Raw genomic sequence first — 17,959 nt, forward strand, 5'->3', positions numbered from 1 at the left:
GCACTCAGTTTCACTCACTGTTTTTTAGATCTGTTCTGCTCCCACCCCCCTGACCCCAGGGTAACATTTAGTCAATCTTTTCTCCTTCTGCAGGAGGGTTGTTAATTCTAAATTATTAGCATGCCAACCAAGCACATACATTTTATCATTATGATACAGGCAAAGAAAATCATAATACATTGTACAGAAATCTACAGTTCACCATGTCATCGATTTAAACCATGAATTCAAAAGATTCTCTCACTTTCCTTTTCCCCCCAATCCATTTTGTAGTTCGTTCTTACTAAGTATTACTTCTTCCAACCCCTCAATTGTCCCAATCCAAATTCTGTATTCATTTTCCTTAAATTTCACTCCCTTTTGATAGGTACCAGTGTGCTTAATTCTATCCTGATTATTTCAAAGTCGATTTCTCTATGGAGTATGTGTAAATGCCTTGATTTAAAATGTGGTCTCACTCAACTGGCCACAGTAACCATTTCATGTTGTGCTGTTATCAAGTAACTGACCACGTCTAAAACCAGTTCTTCAGTGCCAATTCATCATGCATTTCTGCATGTTGGTTGCTTCACATACAACAAATCACTTCTGCACACTTACACCAGTGTCCCAATATCATGCCACACGTGCCATCTGATGCAAGCCATTTTTGGCTTATCTCTCCTGCATGGTCCCTATGCCTTGTGTATTGGCTAGAGTGTTAAATGCAGTTTAATTTTAAAAAAAATTCACGGGCAAGGATACAAACATCTCTCAGGACAATTTATCAATATACTAGTTTCATCTGCACTTTCCTGGCTTTCACTAGAATGTACAAGGAAACTAGATTGGTATATTCTGTTGGACTGCACTCAGATGTTTCTATCCAATTCCCATTTATTGGTTATTAACAGAGAAAAGATAACACTGGCCTATCTCCCAGTTAGTTCCACACTGTTGTATATCTTCACAGGTTTGTCTGTCCACTGCTGATACTCACTGATAGGTGTGAGAAAAGCTTCACATGACATTGCTGATTATAGCAAGGCTTTTGTGAGGAAGTGTCAAGTAAAGGCCAGAAATGACAAAGAAAAACTTGCATTTATGTAACACTTTTCTCAAAGGACTTTACAGCCAAAGAACTTCTGCTTGAAGTATAGTCACTGTTGTAATGTGGGAAATGAGGCAGCCAAATTCCCACAAACGGCAATCTGTTTTGGTGACATTTGTTGAGGGATAAATGTTGGCCAGGACTCCAGTACGAGCTCCCCTATTGTCAAGAAGGAAAGATCTAACACCTAAACTGTCACAGGTCTATCTCCTGGGTTGAGAATAATTAGGGTGCAAGGTGCTTCTTGTCAGGAATGCTACTTGGTGCAGGGAGACCAAGAAATGGAAAGGAAGTGAAATCGAGTCCTCCCCTTAAGTATTCATGGTATGGTACAGCTGAGGGTGCTCACTTTGCGCAGGGAAGGATAGTCTACTAGTAATGTAGTCTGGTTGCTTGTGAAATTTGAAAGGGATTACCTTGTTGCTGTTCTCACATTTCAGCTGTCTCATATTAAAAGCAAACATTTCACAGTTTCCGAGAGTAGTTCCACTGTGCTTTATGCAGCCAATCTTATTAACCAATTATTTTGTGATGTGAACTTCAGTACAATACAGAATTATTGCTGCTTATTAAAAGTACACTGTTGGGGTTTTACTCATTCAACTACAGAAATAGCGCAGAGATTTATGTGCTGTGAACTGGATCATGTTGCCAGATTGCTCTGGTAGGGATCTGTTTTTTATGAGCCTACATGTGGCGAGATTCTGTCTGAGCAACAGGAGAGAGTATTGTTAATGGGCTTTAAGATATATATATATTTCAAAGGTTCTTTCAACATAAAACATTTTACATTTTCTATTCATTTGACACTTATTTCGCTTTTTTGCAGGAATTGATTTCAAAATTAAAGCAGTAGAATTAGATGGGAAAAAAATCAAGTTACAGATATGGTAAGTACTAATAGTTCACAACGAGCACAATTTTCACTCAGTCTGATTTGCCTGTTGAATCAAATCGAAGAATGATTACAGCACAGAAGGCCATCATTCCACCGTCGTATCCGTGCCAGCTCTCTGCAAGAGCAACTCAGCTGGTCCCACTCCCTCCCCTTTTCCCCCTAGCCCTGCAAACGTTTTCTCTTCAGATAATTATCCAATTTGCTTTTGAAAGCTATGATTGACTCTGCCTCCACCACACGCTCAGGCAGTACCTTCCAGATCCTAACCACTCGCTGTGTGAAAAAGCTTTTCCTGATGTCGCCTTTGGTAGTTTTGCCATTCACCTTAAATCAATGTCCGCTAGTTCTCGAAACTTCCTCTCCCTATCCACTCTGTCCAGACCCCTCCTGATTTTGACCACTTCTATTAAATCTCATCTCAACCTTCTCTAAGGAGATCAGCTCCAGCTTCTCCAATCTATCCAGGTAACTGAAGTCCCTCATCTTTGGAGGCATTCTCGTAAATCTTTTCTGCACTCTATCTAATGCCTTCACATCCTTCCTGAAGTGTGGTGCCCAGAATTGAACACAATACTTCAGTTGAGGCCGAACCAGTGTTTTATAAAGGTTTATCGTAACTTCCTTGCTTTTGTACTCTGTGCCCTTATTTATAAAACCCAGGATCACATATGCTTTATTAAGCACTTTCTCCACCTGCCCTGCCACCTTCAATGATTTGTTCACGTTTACCCTCAGGTACTCTGCTCCTGCACCACTTTTTAGAATTGTATCCTTTAATTTATATTGCCTCTGCTCATTTTTTCCTACCAAAATCTATTACTTCATACTTCTCTACATTAAATTTCATCTGTCATGTGTCTGCCCATTCCACCAGCCTGTCTATGTCCTTCTGAAGTCTATCACTATCCTTCTTGCAGTTCACAATACTTTCAAATTTGGTGTTATCAGCAAATTTTGGAATTGTGCTCTCCACACACAAGACTAGGTCCTCAATGTAGATCAAGAAAAGCAGTGGTCCTAATACTGACCCCCAGGGAGCCTTTCTGTATATCTTCCTCCAGTCCAAAAAAGAACCATTCACCACTACTCTGTTTCCTGTCACTCAATCGGCTTTGTATCCATGCTGCCACTGTCCCTTTTGTTCCATAGGCTTTAACTTTGCTGGCCAGCTTATTATGTGGTACTTTATCAAATGCCTTTTGGAAGTCCATGTACACCACATCAACTGCATTACCCTCATCAAACCTCTCTGTTACCTCATCAAAAAACTCAATCAAGTTAGTTAAACAAAATTTGCCTTTAACAAATCTGTGCTGGCTTTCCTTAATGAATCCACATTTTCCCAAGTGACTGTTAATTTTGTCCTGGATTATTATTTCTAAAAGCTTTCTCGTCATCAAGGTTAAACTGACTGACCTGTAGTTGCTGGGCTTATTCTTGCACCCTTTTTTGAACAGGGCTGTAATATGTAGGATTTACTGATCTAAATATATATATATATATATATATATATAACTAAACTATACCGGCTTAGACAACAACAGAGCTTCGAAACAGGAGAAGGCCATTTAGCCCCTTGAACCTGTTCTGCCGTTCAATGAGATGTTAGGTTGGTCTGTGACCTAACTCCATATCCCTTGATTCCTTTGGCTAAAAAGATCTATCAATCTCAGTTTTAAAATTAACAATTGATCTAGAATCAGAGAGATAATGAGAGTTTCAAACTTTTACCACCCTTTGTGTGTAGAAGTGTTTCCTAATTTCACTCCTGAAAGGTCTGGCTCTAATATTTTGATTATGACCCCTAGTCCTAGACTCTCCAGTTCGTGGAAAAAGTTGCTCCCAATGTACCCTGTCTGTTCCCCTTAATATCTTGATACTTCAATCAAATCACCTTTCATCTTCTAAATTCCAGGGAATTCAACTGTGTACTCTCTCCCCTCACAATGTAATCCTCCGAGTTCTGGTATCTTTCTGGTAAAGCTACGCTGCACTACCACCTTTCTACAATGTGGTGCTCAAAACTGCTCTCAGAACTCCAGGTGTGGTCTGACCAGGGCTTTGTATGGCTGAAGCATGACTTCTCTTCCCTTTGTTACAACAGACCGCTCCAGTCAAAGCCCCCAATCAAAATATACGATTCTGATTGTGGTGGGAGAAATGCACTGCGAATTCAATCTCATCGCTCCACCAGTTGCCTAGCATATCATTCAAAACTTTCCAAATTAAAGATAGACCCAGCCAAATTGTACCATCTATTAACCCCCGAATGAGACTAACCAAACCAGGTATCTTTAAATCAATAAATTAACTCTTTAATTAGAAGAACTAAATTCTTAAACACTGTGAAGATATAAACAACATTTAAAATAGAAACAATTAGAGTCCTTGAAAATTTACAGTCCAATGTTGCTTGAAGTCCTCATAGCCTTCCAATGTGAAAAAAAGGTTCTTCCACAGTAGAACAGTCCATAGTCTAACTCCAGCAGTAGGTGATGCTTTCCTTCTTCCTCGATGTATTTCAACAATTAACGACTTGCGAATACTTACAATAGAATCAATCTGACTTTAGAGTTTTTGAGGGATAAGAGATTGTCACAGTCTAACTTCCCTTCCTTCAGTTTAAATTACCAGAGATCTCTGTTTTGGCTTGACTTATTTTAGAATTTTGAGAGATAATAATTAAACAGACAAAAATCGTATTCATTCAGTTTAAATGGTTGAGAGCTCTTTTTTTCAGGTGCTAAACACCACAGCTGTCTGTCTGTGTGTCCTCTGTGTCTGTGTTCTGTTAGAACACACTGTCTTCAACTAAAAAGCCAGTTCAAAATTGAATTGTTACAAATGTATCGCTTAATACTCACTCCCAGTGGCTGTATCTAAGTTAACGAGAATGCACCCTTTGAATCGCAGTCTCCAAATGGCTGTTTCTAAGGCAATGAAAATACACCTTCCTATAACGCCTGAGGCTTGCTGGTTCTAAAAACAATACTGATCCTTTGCAAGCCTTAAAGGCAAACTGCATATTCCCGAAAAAAAAACTACAGGACCATGACACCTTCTATTCTGTTCCTGTAGATATAAAGGCCAACATTCCATTTGCCTTTTAGATTATTTTGTGGATCTGTTCATGACATTTTAATCTGTGTACCTGGGTCCCTAGGTCTCTCTTTGGGCCTCCACTGTTTCTAATTTCTCACTATTTAGAAAGTACCCTGTTCTATCTTTTTTAGGTTCAAATGTTGGAGATGCTCAACAGGTCAGGCAGCATCCGTACAGAAAAAAGCAAATTTAACATTTCATGTTGATGTCCTTTATATTGTTATGACAGATTCTTTGTTGATTGTTAAAAGTGGCCATGAGATTATACCTGAATTAGGAATTCTCAGTTATCCTAGGATTGATGCTCAATTATTGCAATCTGGCTGTATGTAATTGTAGAGTCAAAAAGGCACAGGAGGCCATTCAGCCCATCGCGTCCATTCCAGCTCTCTGTAGCGCAATCCAATCAGTCCCGTTCCCTGGCTGTGTTCCCGTTGCTCTGTGTTCATTTCCCTCACATGCCCATCCAATTTCCTTTTGAAATGATTCATCGTCTCTGCTTCCACCATTCTTGTAGGCAACGAGTTTCAGGTTATTATCACTCGCCACGTAAAAAAAAATTCTTCATATTCCTTCTGCATGTCTTGCCCAAAACCTTAAATCTGTGCCCCCTAGTCCTTGTACCATTGGCTAGTAGGAACAGCTTTTATTTGCCTACCCTATTCAAACCTGTCATAATGTTGTACAATTCTATCAAATCTCTCAATCGCCTTTGCTTCAAGGAGAACAACCCCAGCTTCTTCAACCTAACCTTGTCGCTAAAATTCCCTCATTACTGGAACCATCTAGTAAATCTCCTCTGGACCCTCTCAAGGACCCTCACATTCTTCCTAAAGTGTGGTGACCAGAACTGGACACAATACTCTTAGTTGTTGCCGAACCAGAGCTTTATACAAGTTCAGCATAACTTACCTGCTTTTGTACTCAATACCTCTACTTCTGAAGCCCAAGATCCTACATGCTTTGCTAACCACTCTCTCATGGTGGCATAGTGGTAATGTCACCGAACTAGTAATGCAGAAGCCCAGGCCAATGCCCTGGAGACATGAGTTCAAATCCCACCATGGCAGCTGGTGGAATTTAAATTCAATTAATTAATTAAAAAAAAATTTGGAATTGAAAGCTCTTCTCAGTAATAGTGTCATGAAACTATCATCAATTGTTGTGAAAACTCATTTGGTTCACTAATGTCCTTTAGGGAAGGAAATCTACCATCCTTACCTGGTGCTGCCTACAATTGACTCTAAATCCACAAGGTTGACTCTTAACTGCCAATAGTCATAGAGTCGTAGAGAGATACAGCACTGAAACAGACCCTTCGGCCTACCCAGTCCGTGCCGACCATCAACCACCCATTTATACCAATCCTACATTAATCCCATTTTCCCTCTCACGTCCCCACCTTCCCTCAATTCTCCTACCACCTACCTGCACTAGGGGCAATTTTTACAATGGCCAATTTACCTATCAACCCGCAAATCTTTGGCATGTGGGAGGAAACCGGAGCACTCGGAGGAAACCCACGCGGTCACAGGGAGAACTTGCAAACTCTGCACAGGCAGTACTCAGAACCGAACCCGGGTCGCTGGAGCTGTGAGGCTGCGGTGCTAACCACTGCGCCACTGTGCCGCCCAGTCTAGCAAGCCACTCACTTGTCAAGGGCATTTAGGGATGGGCAACAAATGATGGCTTTGCCAGCGATGCCCACATCCCAAGAAAGAATTTTTTAAAAAACGTGCTGCCACCTTCAAAGATCTATACACATGAACTGCTAGGTCACTCTGTCCCTGCACACTCTTTAGAACTGTACCATTTATTCTATATTGCCTCGCCCTATCCCTTTTGCCAAAATGCATCACCTCACATTTCTCTGTATTGAATTCCATCTGCCACTTGTCTGCCCATTCTGCCACCCTGTCTATATCCTGTTGCAGTCGATTGGTATCATCCTCACTGTTTTCCATACCTCCCAAGTTCGGTATCATTGGCAAATTTTGAAATTTTACTCCGTATTCCAGTATCCAGGTCATTTATATATGTCAAACAAAGCAGTGGTCCTAGCACTGAACCTTAAAGAACATCACTGTCTACCAACTTTCCATCTGAAAAACAACCATTTACCATGACTCGCTGTTTTCTGTCCTTAAGCCAACTTTTTATCCAAGCTGACACTGATACTCCTATTCCATGAGCCTCAGTTTTGTTAACCAGCCTTTTATGTGACACTTTGTCAAAGGCTTTCTTAAAATCTATATAGACAACATCCCTTCATCAACCTTCTCTTGTTAATCATAAAAATCCATTAGACTAGACAAACACGATCTGCCTTTTACAGATCCATGCTGGCTTTCCCAAATAAACTCTCCAAGTGCCTGTTAATTTTTTTCCCCCTGATTATTGTTGCTAAAACCTTACCCACCATTAATGTTAAACTGACTGGCCTGTTGGAATGCCCTTACACCCTTTCTTGAATAAGGGTGTCACATTTGTCACTTGCCAGTCCTCTGGGAGATTGGAAGATTATGGCAAGCCCTTCCACTATCTCCATGCCCACTTCCTTCAGAAACCTAGGATGCAAGCCATCCTGACCAGGCGATGTATCCTCTCTGAGCATAGTGAGCCTTTCCAGTACATCCTTCTGATCAATTTTCACCCCATCTATGACCTCTACCAGATCCACTTCTTATATTTTGTCAGCATCCTCTTCCTTAGTAAACACTGATACGAAGTACTCATTCTAGCCTTGCCCTGCACCTCTAAACATATATCATCCCCCTTGTCCCAAATAGGCACCACCTGTCTCTTACTGCCATTTTACTATTTACATGCCAGTAGAAGATTTTTGGGTTCCCTTTTATGTTAACTGCCATTCTGTTCTCATATTCTTTTCCAGTGGTATTTTCTCCTCTCATCTTATTGTGTTTGGCCTGGTTCTCCTTTGAAGAATTCATTTGACATGCATCATACACCCACTTTTTATATTCTCTATCTCCCTTGTATCCAAGGAGCCGTGGCTTTAGTTCCCTTACCTTTCACCCTTGTTGGAATGTACTAGCCTGTGCCTGAAACAACATCTCCTCAATGATCACCCATTGCTCTGTTAGTTTTTTGTAAATTTTTCTGGTTTCTGAGATCCTGGTTAGATCCCCTCTCATCCCATTGACGTTAGCCCTCTTCTAATTTACAAGTTCTACTTTAGTTTGTTCCTTGCTCTTTTCCATTGAAAATCTAAACCCTTTGATACAATGATCACTCTTACCCAAGTGTTCCCACAGACACTTGATCCGCCTCATTCCCCAGCACCAGATCCAGACTAATTGTCTGTACAAAGCAATGACAATTTTAACACTGACTGTGTTTAGTTAGGATAATCAATCTGATTGGTTGCGTTGTTTGTTTAAGGTTTTATTGTTTGAGGAGCTTTTGTCTTTTCCATCTCTCCATTTAGGTTGCTTTTGCCCTGCTACTTGACAAAGGTTGGGTCGGTTACTTTCATGCATCACTGCTGAACATTGATTTGAGAAAGTGAGAGAGACCCATGTTGTCTTAGCCTGAGAATTTTTCTTTCTTGTCCTTCATGTGTGGAATTGTAGGGAATGTGTGAACCCCTGCAAAATGGCAGGGGAAATTATTTGATACAATTTATTTGAAAGCTATCCTTTGTGCTAAAAATCAAGATTCAAGAGATTTGAATGATGAAGTTTTAGAAAAGCTGTCAGGTGAATTAAAAGAATACATCAGCATTGATTCTACAGACGAAGATGTTTGCAGTCTATATCCTCCAGAGTTTCTACACAGTTTAACTCCAATGGACATGCCACTACACGCACTTAGACTTGAGGAAGGAGCAGTTCTAATGTTGCTACAAAACTTGAATCCTAAGCAAAGATTTTGTCATGGAACAGGTTTGGTAGTTGGGAAGCTGTTTTCCTCAGTAATCGCCGCTGAAGTTATAACAAGCAGATTCAAGAAAATAGTGTTCAGTGCATTGCCAGTGTGTGTGGTGGAGGCAGGTTCACTCAAGGCATTCAAGAGGTAATTGGATTGCTATCTAAAAAAGGAACAATGTGCAGGGCTATGGGGAGAAGGCGGGGGAATGGTACTGAGTGAATTGCTCACTCGGAGAGCCAGTGCAGGCACGATGGGCCGAATGGCTGCCGTCTGCGCTGCAATAAATTCTGTGACTATTGAGCCCAACAGATATAAAGCTGCCTTTTCAACTCAGGTGAAAATAGTTCCCAATTAGACTTTCATACTTTACAACTGTAAACATGTCACAAGGCCAGACTCTTGACAAAATTTGTATTTAGATTCCTAGGCCTGTTTTTACACATGGCTTTATGTAGATTTTTAAAAGTCTTTGGTGAAAGAATAACTAGAAATCCTGTATTTAAAGAAGTACTGTTGGAACGAAGATGCTAATTTGATCGCAAATGTTTTGTGGATCTCAGCTAGTGTATATTAATGACGTAGACCAAGAGATTGGGAGTAATGTATTCAAGTTTGCGGCAATACAAAACTAGGTGGGAATTTAAGCTGTGAAGGCTACAAAGAGATATAGACAGGTTAAATGAGTGAGCAACAAGGTGGCAGATGGACTACAGTGTGGGGGAGTTAGAGACTATTCATTTTGGGAGTAGGAATAGAAAAGCAGAATATTTTTTAAAATATAGTTGCTATTTGGAGAGACTTAGATGTACTCGTACAAGGAACACAGACAGCATACTGGTACAGCAAAAATTAGAAAGGCAAATTGCATTCCGGCCTTTATTGATTAGATTAGAGACACAGCACTGAAACAGGCCCTTCGGCCCACCGAGTCTGTGCCGAACATCAACCACCCACTTATACTAATCCTACACTAATCCCATATTCCTACCAAACATCCCCACCTACCCATACTAGTGACAATTTATAACGGTCAATTTACCTATCAACCTGCAAGTCTTTTGGCTTGTGGGAGGAAACCGGAGCACCCGGAGAAAACCCATGCAGACACAGGGAGAACTTGCAAACTCCACACAGGCAGTACACGGAATCGAACCTGGGTCCCTGGAGCTGGAGCTGCAAGGGGATTGGAGTGCTAGAATAAGAAAATAAAAGCAGAATACTGCTGATGCTGAAAATCTGAAATAATAAACAAAGTGCTTGAAATTGCAGCAGGTCTGGCAACATCTGTGGAGAGAGAAGCAGAGTTAATGTTTCAGGTCTGTGACCTTTCATCAGAACTGGCAAAGGTCAGAAATGAAATGGGTTTTAAGCAAGTAAAGTGGGGGCGGGGGGAAGAGAACAAAACGAAAGGTATGCGATAGGACAGAGGGCCGGCGAGATTAACTGACGAGGTCATGGGGCAAAGGCAAAGAGAGTGTGCTAATGGTGTGGTGAAAGACAAAGCATTAGTGCAGAGAGTGTGTTGATGACAGAATAATGAGCCCTAGCTGAAAGCACAAACATGAAAACCCAGTAGGCAGGCACATGGTAAAAAAAAAAATGATGAAATAAAATAAAGGGCCAGCCATGCTCTGAAATTATTCAACTCAATGTTAAGTCCATAAGGCTGTGGAGTGTGTTATTTGAAAACGAGGCGCTGTTCCTCCAGCTTGCGTTGATGTTCACTGGAACACTGCAGCAAGTTCAGGACAGTGATGTGGACATGAGAGCAGAGGGAACAGCTAAACAGCTGACCACCCAACCGCCTTTCCTTTTCCCATGTTCGCTGATGATAATGGTTCTCTTCAGGTACTCTCCCTCTTGCCTTCAAATTTTTTGTCATAACCTCTCTCTTTAAAAAAAAAACCTTGATCCCACCATCCTTGTAAATTACAGCCCCATCTCCTACCTCTCTTTCCTCTCCTCTCAGGTCCTTGAGTGTGCAAAGATATGTCCATTTTCCCCAGAACTCTGTCTGAATACTTCCAATCAAGCTCCCGCCAGAGTACCGAAATGACACGTATCAGACATTCCATGTGACTGTGACAAAGGTAGACTGTTCACTCTTCATGACCTGTCTGCAGCCTTTGACATATTTGACATATGATGAGCTTCTGACCACATCTGCGCCATCACTAATTCCACCTCGGTAATGTTGCCTGACTTCACCCTGCCTTAGCTCATCCACTGTTGTGCGCCTTATCTGTGCCTTTGTTACCTCTAGACCAGGGTTGTCCAACATATGCCCACTGAAGGTTTTCATGCGCCCGCCAATCTGCCTGTGGCTCAGCTCTGATTGATGACTCCCATTTATGTCAGGCGGACGGTGTAGGTGGGACCTGTGACTGACAGGCAGGGGGATCCCTGTCTGTGATTGGCCACTCCCTGTGACTGACGGGGGCTGCCCCAACAGCGTTAGTGCTTATTGGAATGCAGGGCAGGTACCCTGAGATCGACCACCCCTGTTGCTTTTGCGTGATTCAGTAAATGTCCTGTAACCTGTGTACTGGGCAAGTTCTCACCTCCACTCGTCCCAACTTAAATAATACAGGCATGGTAAGTATCCAGTTGTGGGAATGGCTGCTGCAGGGAAGATTGAGCGGGGAGTGGGGAACCGGGAAGACTGAGCGGGAAACATGGGAGACACGGGGAGTGTGGGGAGGGAGATGGAGAAAGAGAGAGACGGTGGGGAGGAAGAGAGAGTCATAGAGTGATTTACTTACAGCACAGAAGGAGGCCATTCGGCCCATTGAGTCCATGCCGGCTCTCCATGGAGCTGTGCAGTCAGTCCCATTCCCTGGCTCGATCCTCGTAGCCCTGCAAGTCTATTTCTCTCCTGTGGCCATCCAACTTCCTCTTGAAGTCATTGATAGTCTTCACTTTCACCACCCTTGTGGGCAGTGAGTTCCAGATCATTACCACCTGTTGTGTTTTTAAAAAAAAGTGCTACCCTATATTCTCCCTGTAAAAAAAAAAAAACACTTTCAATCTGTGTCTCCTCGTCCTAGAAGGGAGGTGGGAGGGTGGGTGTGGAGAGAAAGTGCGAACGAGACACACACGCAGTACGGGGAGAGGGTGGGGGGAGAGATCAAGGTGTCGCCTGACACAACACACTGCATCGCTACAGAGATTGACTACTTATGCAAGCAAGATAATGCAGATATGTCACTAAATCAGTTTTCAATATAGTGATGAGAAAGTAAGTCATTAAATTAGTCTTCTCATTTAAAGTTTCTTTCCAAAAATGCACATTTGTTGTTGTTTTTATTAGTAAAATAAATTTTTAATCCCTAAAATCTTTCAAAATTTGCTCACTGGCCTCCTACCCGGGCCAAGCAAAAATCGTAATGTGGCCCTCTGTCCAAATAGGTTGGACAACCCTGCTGTAGATATTTGGTTCCCCATAATTTCCTTGGTTCTTTTTGTTTTCTGCTGTGACTACAGGCACAAAATATTTATGTCAGTCTGGAAGGCAGACCAAATATAGACCTGTTAAGGTGCAAGCGAATAATGTAAGGCTGGATTGCATCTATTTTAATGCAATGAGTCTTACAAGTAAGGCAGATGAATTGAGGGCATTGATTAACACATGGAAATATGATATTGGTATCACAGAGACATGGTTGAGGGAAGGGCAGGACTGGCAGCTTAATATTCCAGGCTATAGAATCTTCAGGCATGAGGAAATGGTATTGTACTATTGATCAAGGAGTCAATTACTGCAGTAAGGAGGGATGATATCTTTGAAGGTTCCTCAAAAGAGGCCACGTGGGTAGAACTTAAAATCAAAAGGGGGGCAATCACTACTGGGAGTTTACTACAGGCCTCCAAACAGTCAGGGAGAGATAGAGGAGCAGATATGTAGGCAAATCTCGGAGGTGTAAAAATAATAAGGGATTTCAACTCCCCCAATATTAACTGGGATAGTCTTCGTGCAAAAGGCTTAAAGGGGGTGGAATTCTTAAAGTGCATCCAGGAAAGCTTTTTGAGCCAGTCAGTAGAACGTCCTACAAGAGAAGGGACAGTACTGGACCTAATCTTGGGGATGAAGCCAGACATGTGGTAGAAGTGTCAGTGGGGGAGCATTTTGGGGATAGCGACTATAACTCTAAGATTTAAGGTAGTTATGGAAAAGGACAAAGAGAGACCAGAAATAAAGGTACTGAATTGTGGGGAAGGCCGATTTCAATATGATAAAACAGGATCTGGACTGGGAGCAGCTTGTTGGAAAGTCTACATCAGACCAGTGGGAGCCATTCAAAAAGGAAATAGTGAGATAAAAACAAGAAATGCTGGAACCACTCAACAGGTCTGGCAGCATCTGTGAAAAGAGAAGCAGAGTTAACGTTTCAGGTCAGTGACCCTTCTTCAGAACGGTTCCGAAGAAGGGTCACTGACCCGAAACGTTAACTCTGCTTCTCTTTTCACAGATGCTGCCAGACCTGCTGAGTGGTTCCAGCATTTCTTGTTTTTATTTCAGATTTCCAGCATCCGCAGTATTTTGCATTTATTTTAGGAAATAGTGAGAGTTCAGGGCCAACATGTTCCCGTAAAGGTGAAGGGTAGGTCCAATAAGTCCAGGGACCCTGGATGTCAAGATATATAGAGGATTGGGTAAGGGAAAAAAAAGGAGTCGTATGGCAGATTCAGGGGAGAAAACAGCGGAGATCCTCGTAGTAAAGAAAGTTTAGGGGGGTACTTAAAGTAATTCGGAGAGCAAAGAGGGGGTGTAAGAAAACACTGGTGGGCAAGATAAAGGAAAATCCCAAGGCATTTTATAAGTATATTAAGGGCAAGAGGATAACCAGGGAAAGAGTGGGGTCCATTAAGGACCAAAGTGGTAATCTGTATGTGGAGCCGGAGGACATAGGTGAGGTTTTAAATGATTACTTTTTATCTGTGTACACTATGGAGAAGAACGATGTAGGTGTAGAGATCAGGGAGGGAGATTGTGATATCCTTGAACAAATTAGCATTGAAAGGGAGGAGGTTTTAGCGGGCTTAAAAGTGGATAAATCCCCAGGCCCAGATGAGATGTATCCCAGGCTGCTTTGTGAGGCAAGGGAGGAGATTGCAGGGGCTCTGACACAAATTTTCAAATCCTCTCTGGCCACAGGAGAAGTGCCAGAAGACTGGAGGACAGCAAATGCGGTACCATTATTCAAGAAGGTAGTAGGGATAAACCAGGTACTTACAGGCCTGTACAGAGAAGGTTTACTAGACTAATACCTGGAATGGGTGGGCTGTCTTATGAGGAAAGATTGGACAGGCTAGACATGTATCTGCTGGAATTTAGAAGAGTAGGTGGCAACTTGATTGAAACATTTAAGATCCTGAGGGGTCTTGACAGGGTGGATGTGGAAAGGATGTTTCCCCTTGTGAGACAATCTCGAACTAGGGGTCACTGTTTAAAAATAAGGGGTCGCCCATTTTAGACAGAGATGAGGAGAAATTTTTTTCTCTCCGAGGATCTTGAGTCTTTGGAATTCTCTTCCTCAAAAGGCTGTGGAAGCAGAGTCTTTGAATATTTTAAAGACAGAGGTAGATAGATTGTTGATAAGCAAGGGGGTGGAAGGTTATCTGGATAGGTGGAAATGTGGAGTAATCAGTTCAGCCATGAACATATTGAATGGTGGAGCAGGCTCGAGGAGTCGAGTGGCCTATTCCCGCTCCAAATGCGTCTGTTCGTATCCCATATGCCTTCCTAACCACCTTATCTTCAAGAGGCTGCCTCTTCAAACATGCTGTTATGTTTAATGCAATACCAACTCAACAATGGGGCAGCAACTATGTGGAGGGGCCCAATGACTGGAGTCACAGACAGGTAGATAGGGGAGCTCCAGGCTGGCATCAGCTGTTTTAGTGACAGCTGCTCACTGTGACCTCTGACTCCCACTACTAGTAATTGGATAATCAAACACATGATAGGAACACCGGAAAATTGAGGTTCCTTTCTTTCTATAATGGTTGATAACTGTATTCTCATTTTATCCACTTACTCATTTAAGGGACACAGCAGGTCACGAAAGATTCCGTACCATCACGTCGGCATACTACAGAGGAGCTATGGTAAGCATATACAACCTGCTGGATTCTAAATTTGCTTCTTCCCACAAAACTACAATTTCAAATTTACAATTATTTTTGATTTTTAGACTAATAGGAAACATTTAAACTTTCCACAGCCAAGTTATTTTTCAAAAATCCCATCCTAAGTGATCAGTCCAGCTGAGCTGTGTCATAGTTAAAGTTCTCCACAACAGCGCTGAGGTTGAACAATAGTTTATATGCCTGAGGCAGGGTGTTGCTTTGCATGTGATGAAACTCATCACTTTCTGACAAGACTCCTGGGCAGGACAGCACATAACAGCTCAGCAGTTTAACGCCAGGAAAGAAAACACAGTCCTTGTGCCTGTTGCGAAGGATTTGGTGAATATGTCCATTTAAATTTGGGCTGGACATATCTTTCCCCCCCTCCCCCCTTGGAATGCAGGCTGTGTGTGGGGTAGGGAAAAGGCTGGCCCAATTGAAATTCAAATATCTAGCCACATCTATGATCTGCCAGGCAGTGCATTGGACTGGCAGGGTGAAGACCTTTGGCGATTTGCTGGGAAGTGCATTGGACTAGCAAGATGCAAGCTCACACCTGTACTTTCTGCACATAGCACTCACCCAGTCTCTGCTGGCTGTCTAATGGAGGCCCGTGTAAGGAGAGTACTCTGTTTTATTGTGCACTTCAGTAGCACCTAGTTTAGTTTAGAGATGCAGCACTGAAACAGGCCCTTCGGCCCACCGAGTCTGTGCCGACCATCAACCACCCATTTATACTAATCCTGCACTAATTCCATATTCCTACCACATCCCCACCTGTCCCTATATTTCCCTACCACCTACCTATACTAGGGGCAATTGCTAATGGCCAATTTACCTATCAACCTGCAAGTCTTTGGCATGTGGGAGGAAACCGGAGCACCCGGAGGAAACCCACGCAGACACAGTGAGAACTTGCAAACTCCACACAGGCAGTACCCAGAATTGAACACGGGTCGCTGGAGCTGTGAGGCTGCGGTGCTAACCACTGCACCACTGTGCAATTTGCTAAGACCTAGATGGACCACCTGCCAGGGTTTTCAACTGGAAGGTTGCATTTATTTCAGCAAAAATTGTGCATAATCATGTTTTTGATCAGGTTTTTTTTCACCTCATGTTCTGAAACCTTTGTTAGTAGAATAACTACTTCACTGGGGCTGAATATAAACTGCAATCTTTCCAGCCAAATATTTCCTCTGAAGTTGTTCAATAATCTCTTTACTGGTAATTTACAGACTGCAGCCACCAGTATTTCAAGGCAAAGCAAGGTGATGTTACCAAGATACGAATTAGGAGTGGGAGTAGGCCATTCAGCCCCTTCGCGCCTGCTCTGCCATTTAATAAGATCATGGCTTATCTGATTGTGGCCTCAATTCTACTTTCCTACCTGCCCCCAATACCCTGTGACTTCCTTGTTAGTCAAGAATTTATCTACCTCTGCATTCAGTGATTCAGTGACCTTGCTTCCACCGTGCTCTGGGGAAGAGGGTTCCAAAGACACTCAGTCCTCTGAGAGAAAAAAATTCTCCTCATCTGTCTTAAATGGGCAACCCCTTATTTTTAAACTATGCCCCCAAGTTCTATTTTCTACCACAAGGGGAAACATCCTTTCAGCATCTACCCTGTCAAGTCCCCTCAGGATCTTTATATGTTTCAATAAGGTCACCTCTCATTCTTCTAAACTCTAATGGATACCGACCCAACCTGTTCTTCATAAGATAACACCCCGCCCCCGGCCCTCCTCCCCCGCCCCCCCCCCCCCCCGCCAAAATCCCAGGTATCAGTTGAGTGAACCTTCTCTGAACTGCCTCTAACACATTTATATCTTTCTTAAATAAGGAGACCAGAACTGATCCTGCAGATGTGGTCTTACCAATACTCTATACAACTGTAGCAAAACATCCGTACTGATGTTGCTTGATGTACAGCTACATATGCAACTATTGCCTCCCTAAACCTCTCCACCTTCCTACCTTTTTATTCTCCTTTTAGAATGCTCCTTATAGCCCCCCCTCTTCGACCAAAGTTTTGGTCACCTCTCAATATCTTATGTGACTGTGCCAAATTTTGTTTTCTGACACTTCTGTGAGGTGCCCTGGGACATTTTGCTATGTTCAAAATGTTCTATAAATACACATTGTTGTCATGGCATGTACTAATTTTGATGGAAGAAGCAGTATTGAAATGTACTCAATCTGTGTCCTTTGATTTGTCATGTGTTTCTAGGGAATAATGTTGGTGTATGATGTTACAAATGAGAAGTCTTTTGACAACGTAAAGAGCTGGATAAGGGATATTGAAGAGGCGAGTAATGTGCTTTGTTAACAGCAGCTATCCGTCAGCATGAACCAGACAGTTAATGCATACAGTTAATTTCCACAGGTCATTTAGTGACACAATAATGAGCTATAACTTGCTGTACATTTTGCGTTTAACTGTTTAATCTTTCATAATGCCACTGAGATGGTCAATGTCAACGAATGGAGAAGTGATTTTATAAGTGGTGATCATTATTTTAAAGTGAAATGGACTGATGGGCACCATGAGGAGTATGCTGTTGTTTGCAGCTTTGATTTGTAGGTTTGAATTTGAACTCATACTGATTGGATGATGTATTAGGTCTTTCATGAAATCAGTTGTTTGAGTTTGAGAGTCCACGATGTAAAATAGGAAAACATATTTCCGTTTTCACTCACTACATGAGCAGCTGGTGAAGAATTCCCAGTGCTGGGCCAACAGCTACTGAGGTGTAGGGCAGAAGAAGCTTCACTTAGTTTCTGGTTCTTGGTTTTTAAGGGAAATGGAACGAATATTAGAATGTGATCTCCAAAACACTGGTTAAAAACCAC

The 17,959-nt window shown here is 42.3% G+C and overlaps 1 protein-coding gene across 2 annotated transcripts in view; it reads left to right on the forward strand.

Moving 5' to 3' along the window:
• Positions 1-17,959, forward strand: part of LOC137350584 (ras-related protein Rab-8B-like) — a 61,382-nt gene that overhangs the window by 23,785 nt on the left and 19,638 nt on the right. For both annotated transcript variants that reach the window (XR_010969460.1, XM_068015256.1), the window contains exons 2-4: positions 1,920-1,980; positions 15,029-15,089; positions 17,337-17,414. Coding sequence is in view for 1 of the 2 variants with exons in the window: in XM_068015256.1 (XP_067871357.1) it covers positions 1,920-1,980; positions 15,029-15,089; positions 17,337-17,414 (200 nt within the window). In the remaining variant the exon portion in view is untranslated. The remainder of the gene's footprint in view (positions 1-1,919; positions 1,981-15,028; positions 15,090-17,336; positions 17,415-17,959) is intronic.

Source organism: Heterodontus francisci, chromosome 35 (assembly GCF_036365525.1).
Source record: "Heterodontus francisci isolate sHetFra1 chromosome 35, sHetFra1.hap1, whole genome shotgun sequence".
In the NCBI taxonomy this organism is placed as follows: Eukaryota; Metazoa; Chordata; class Chondrichthyes; order Heterodontiformes; family Heterodontidae; genus Heterodontus; species Heterodontus francisci.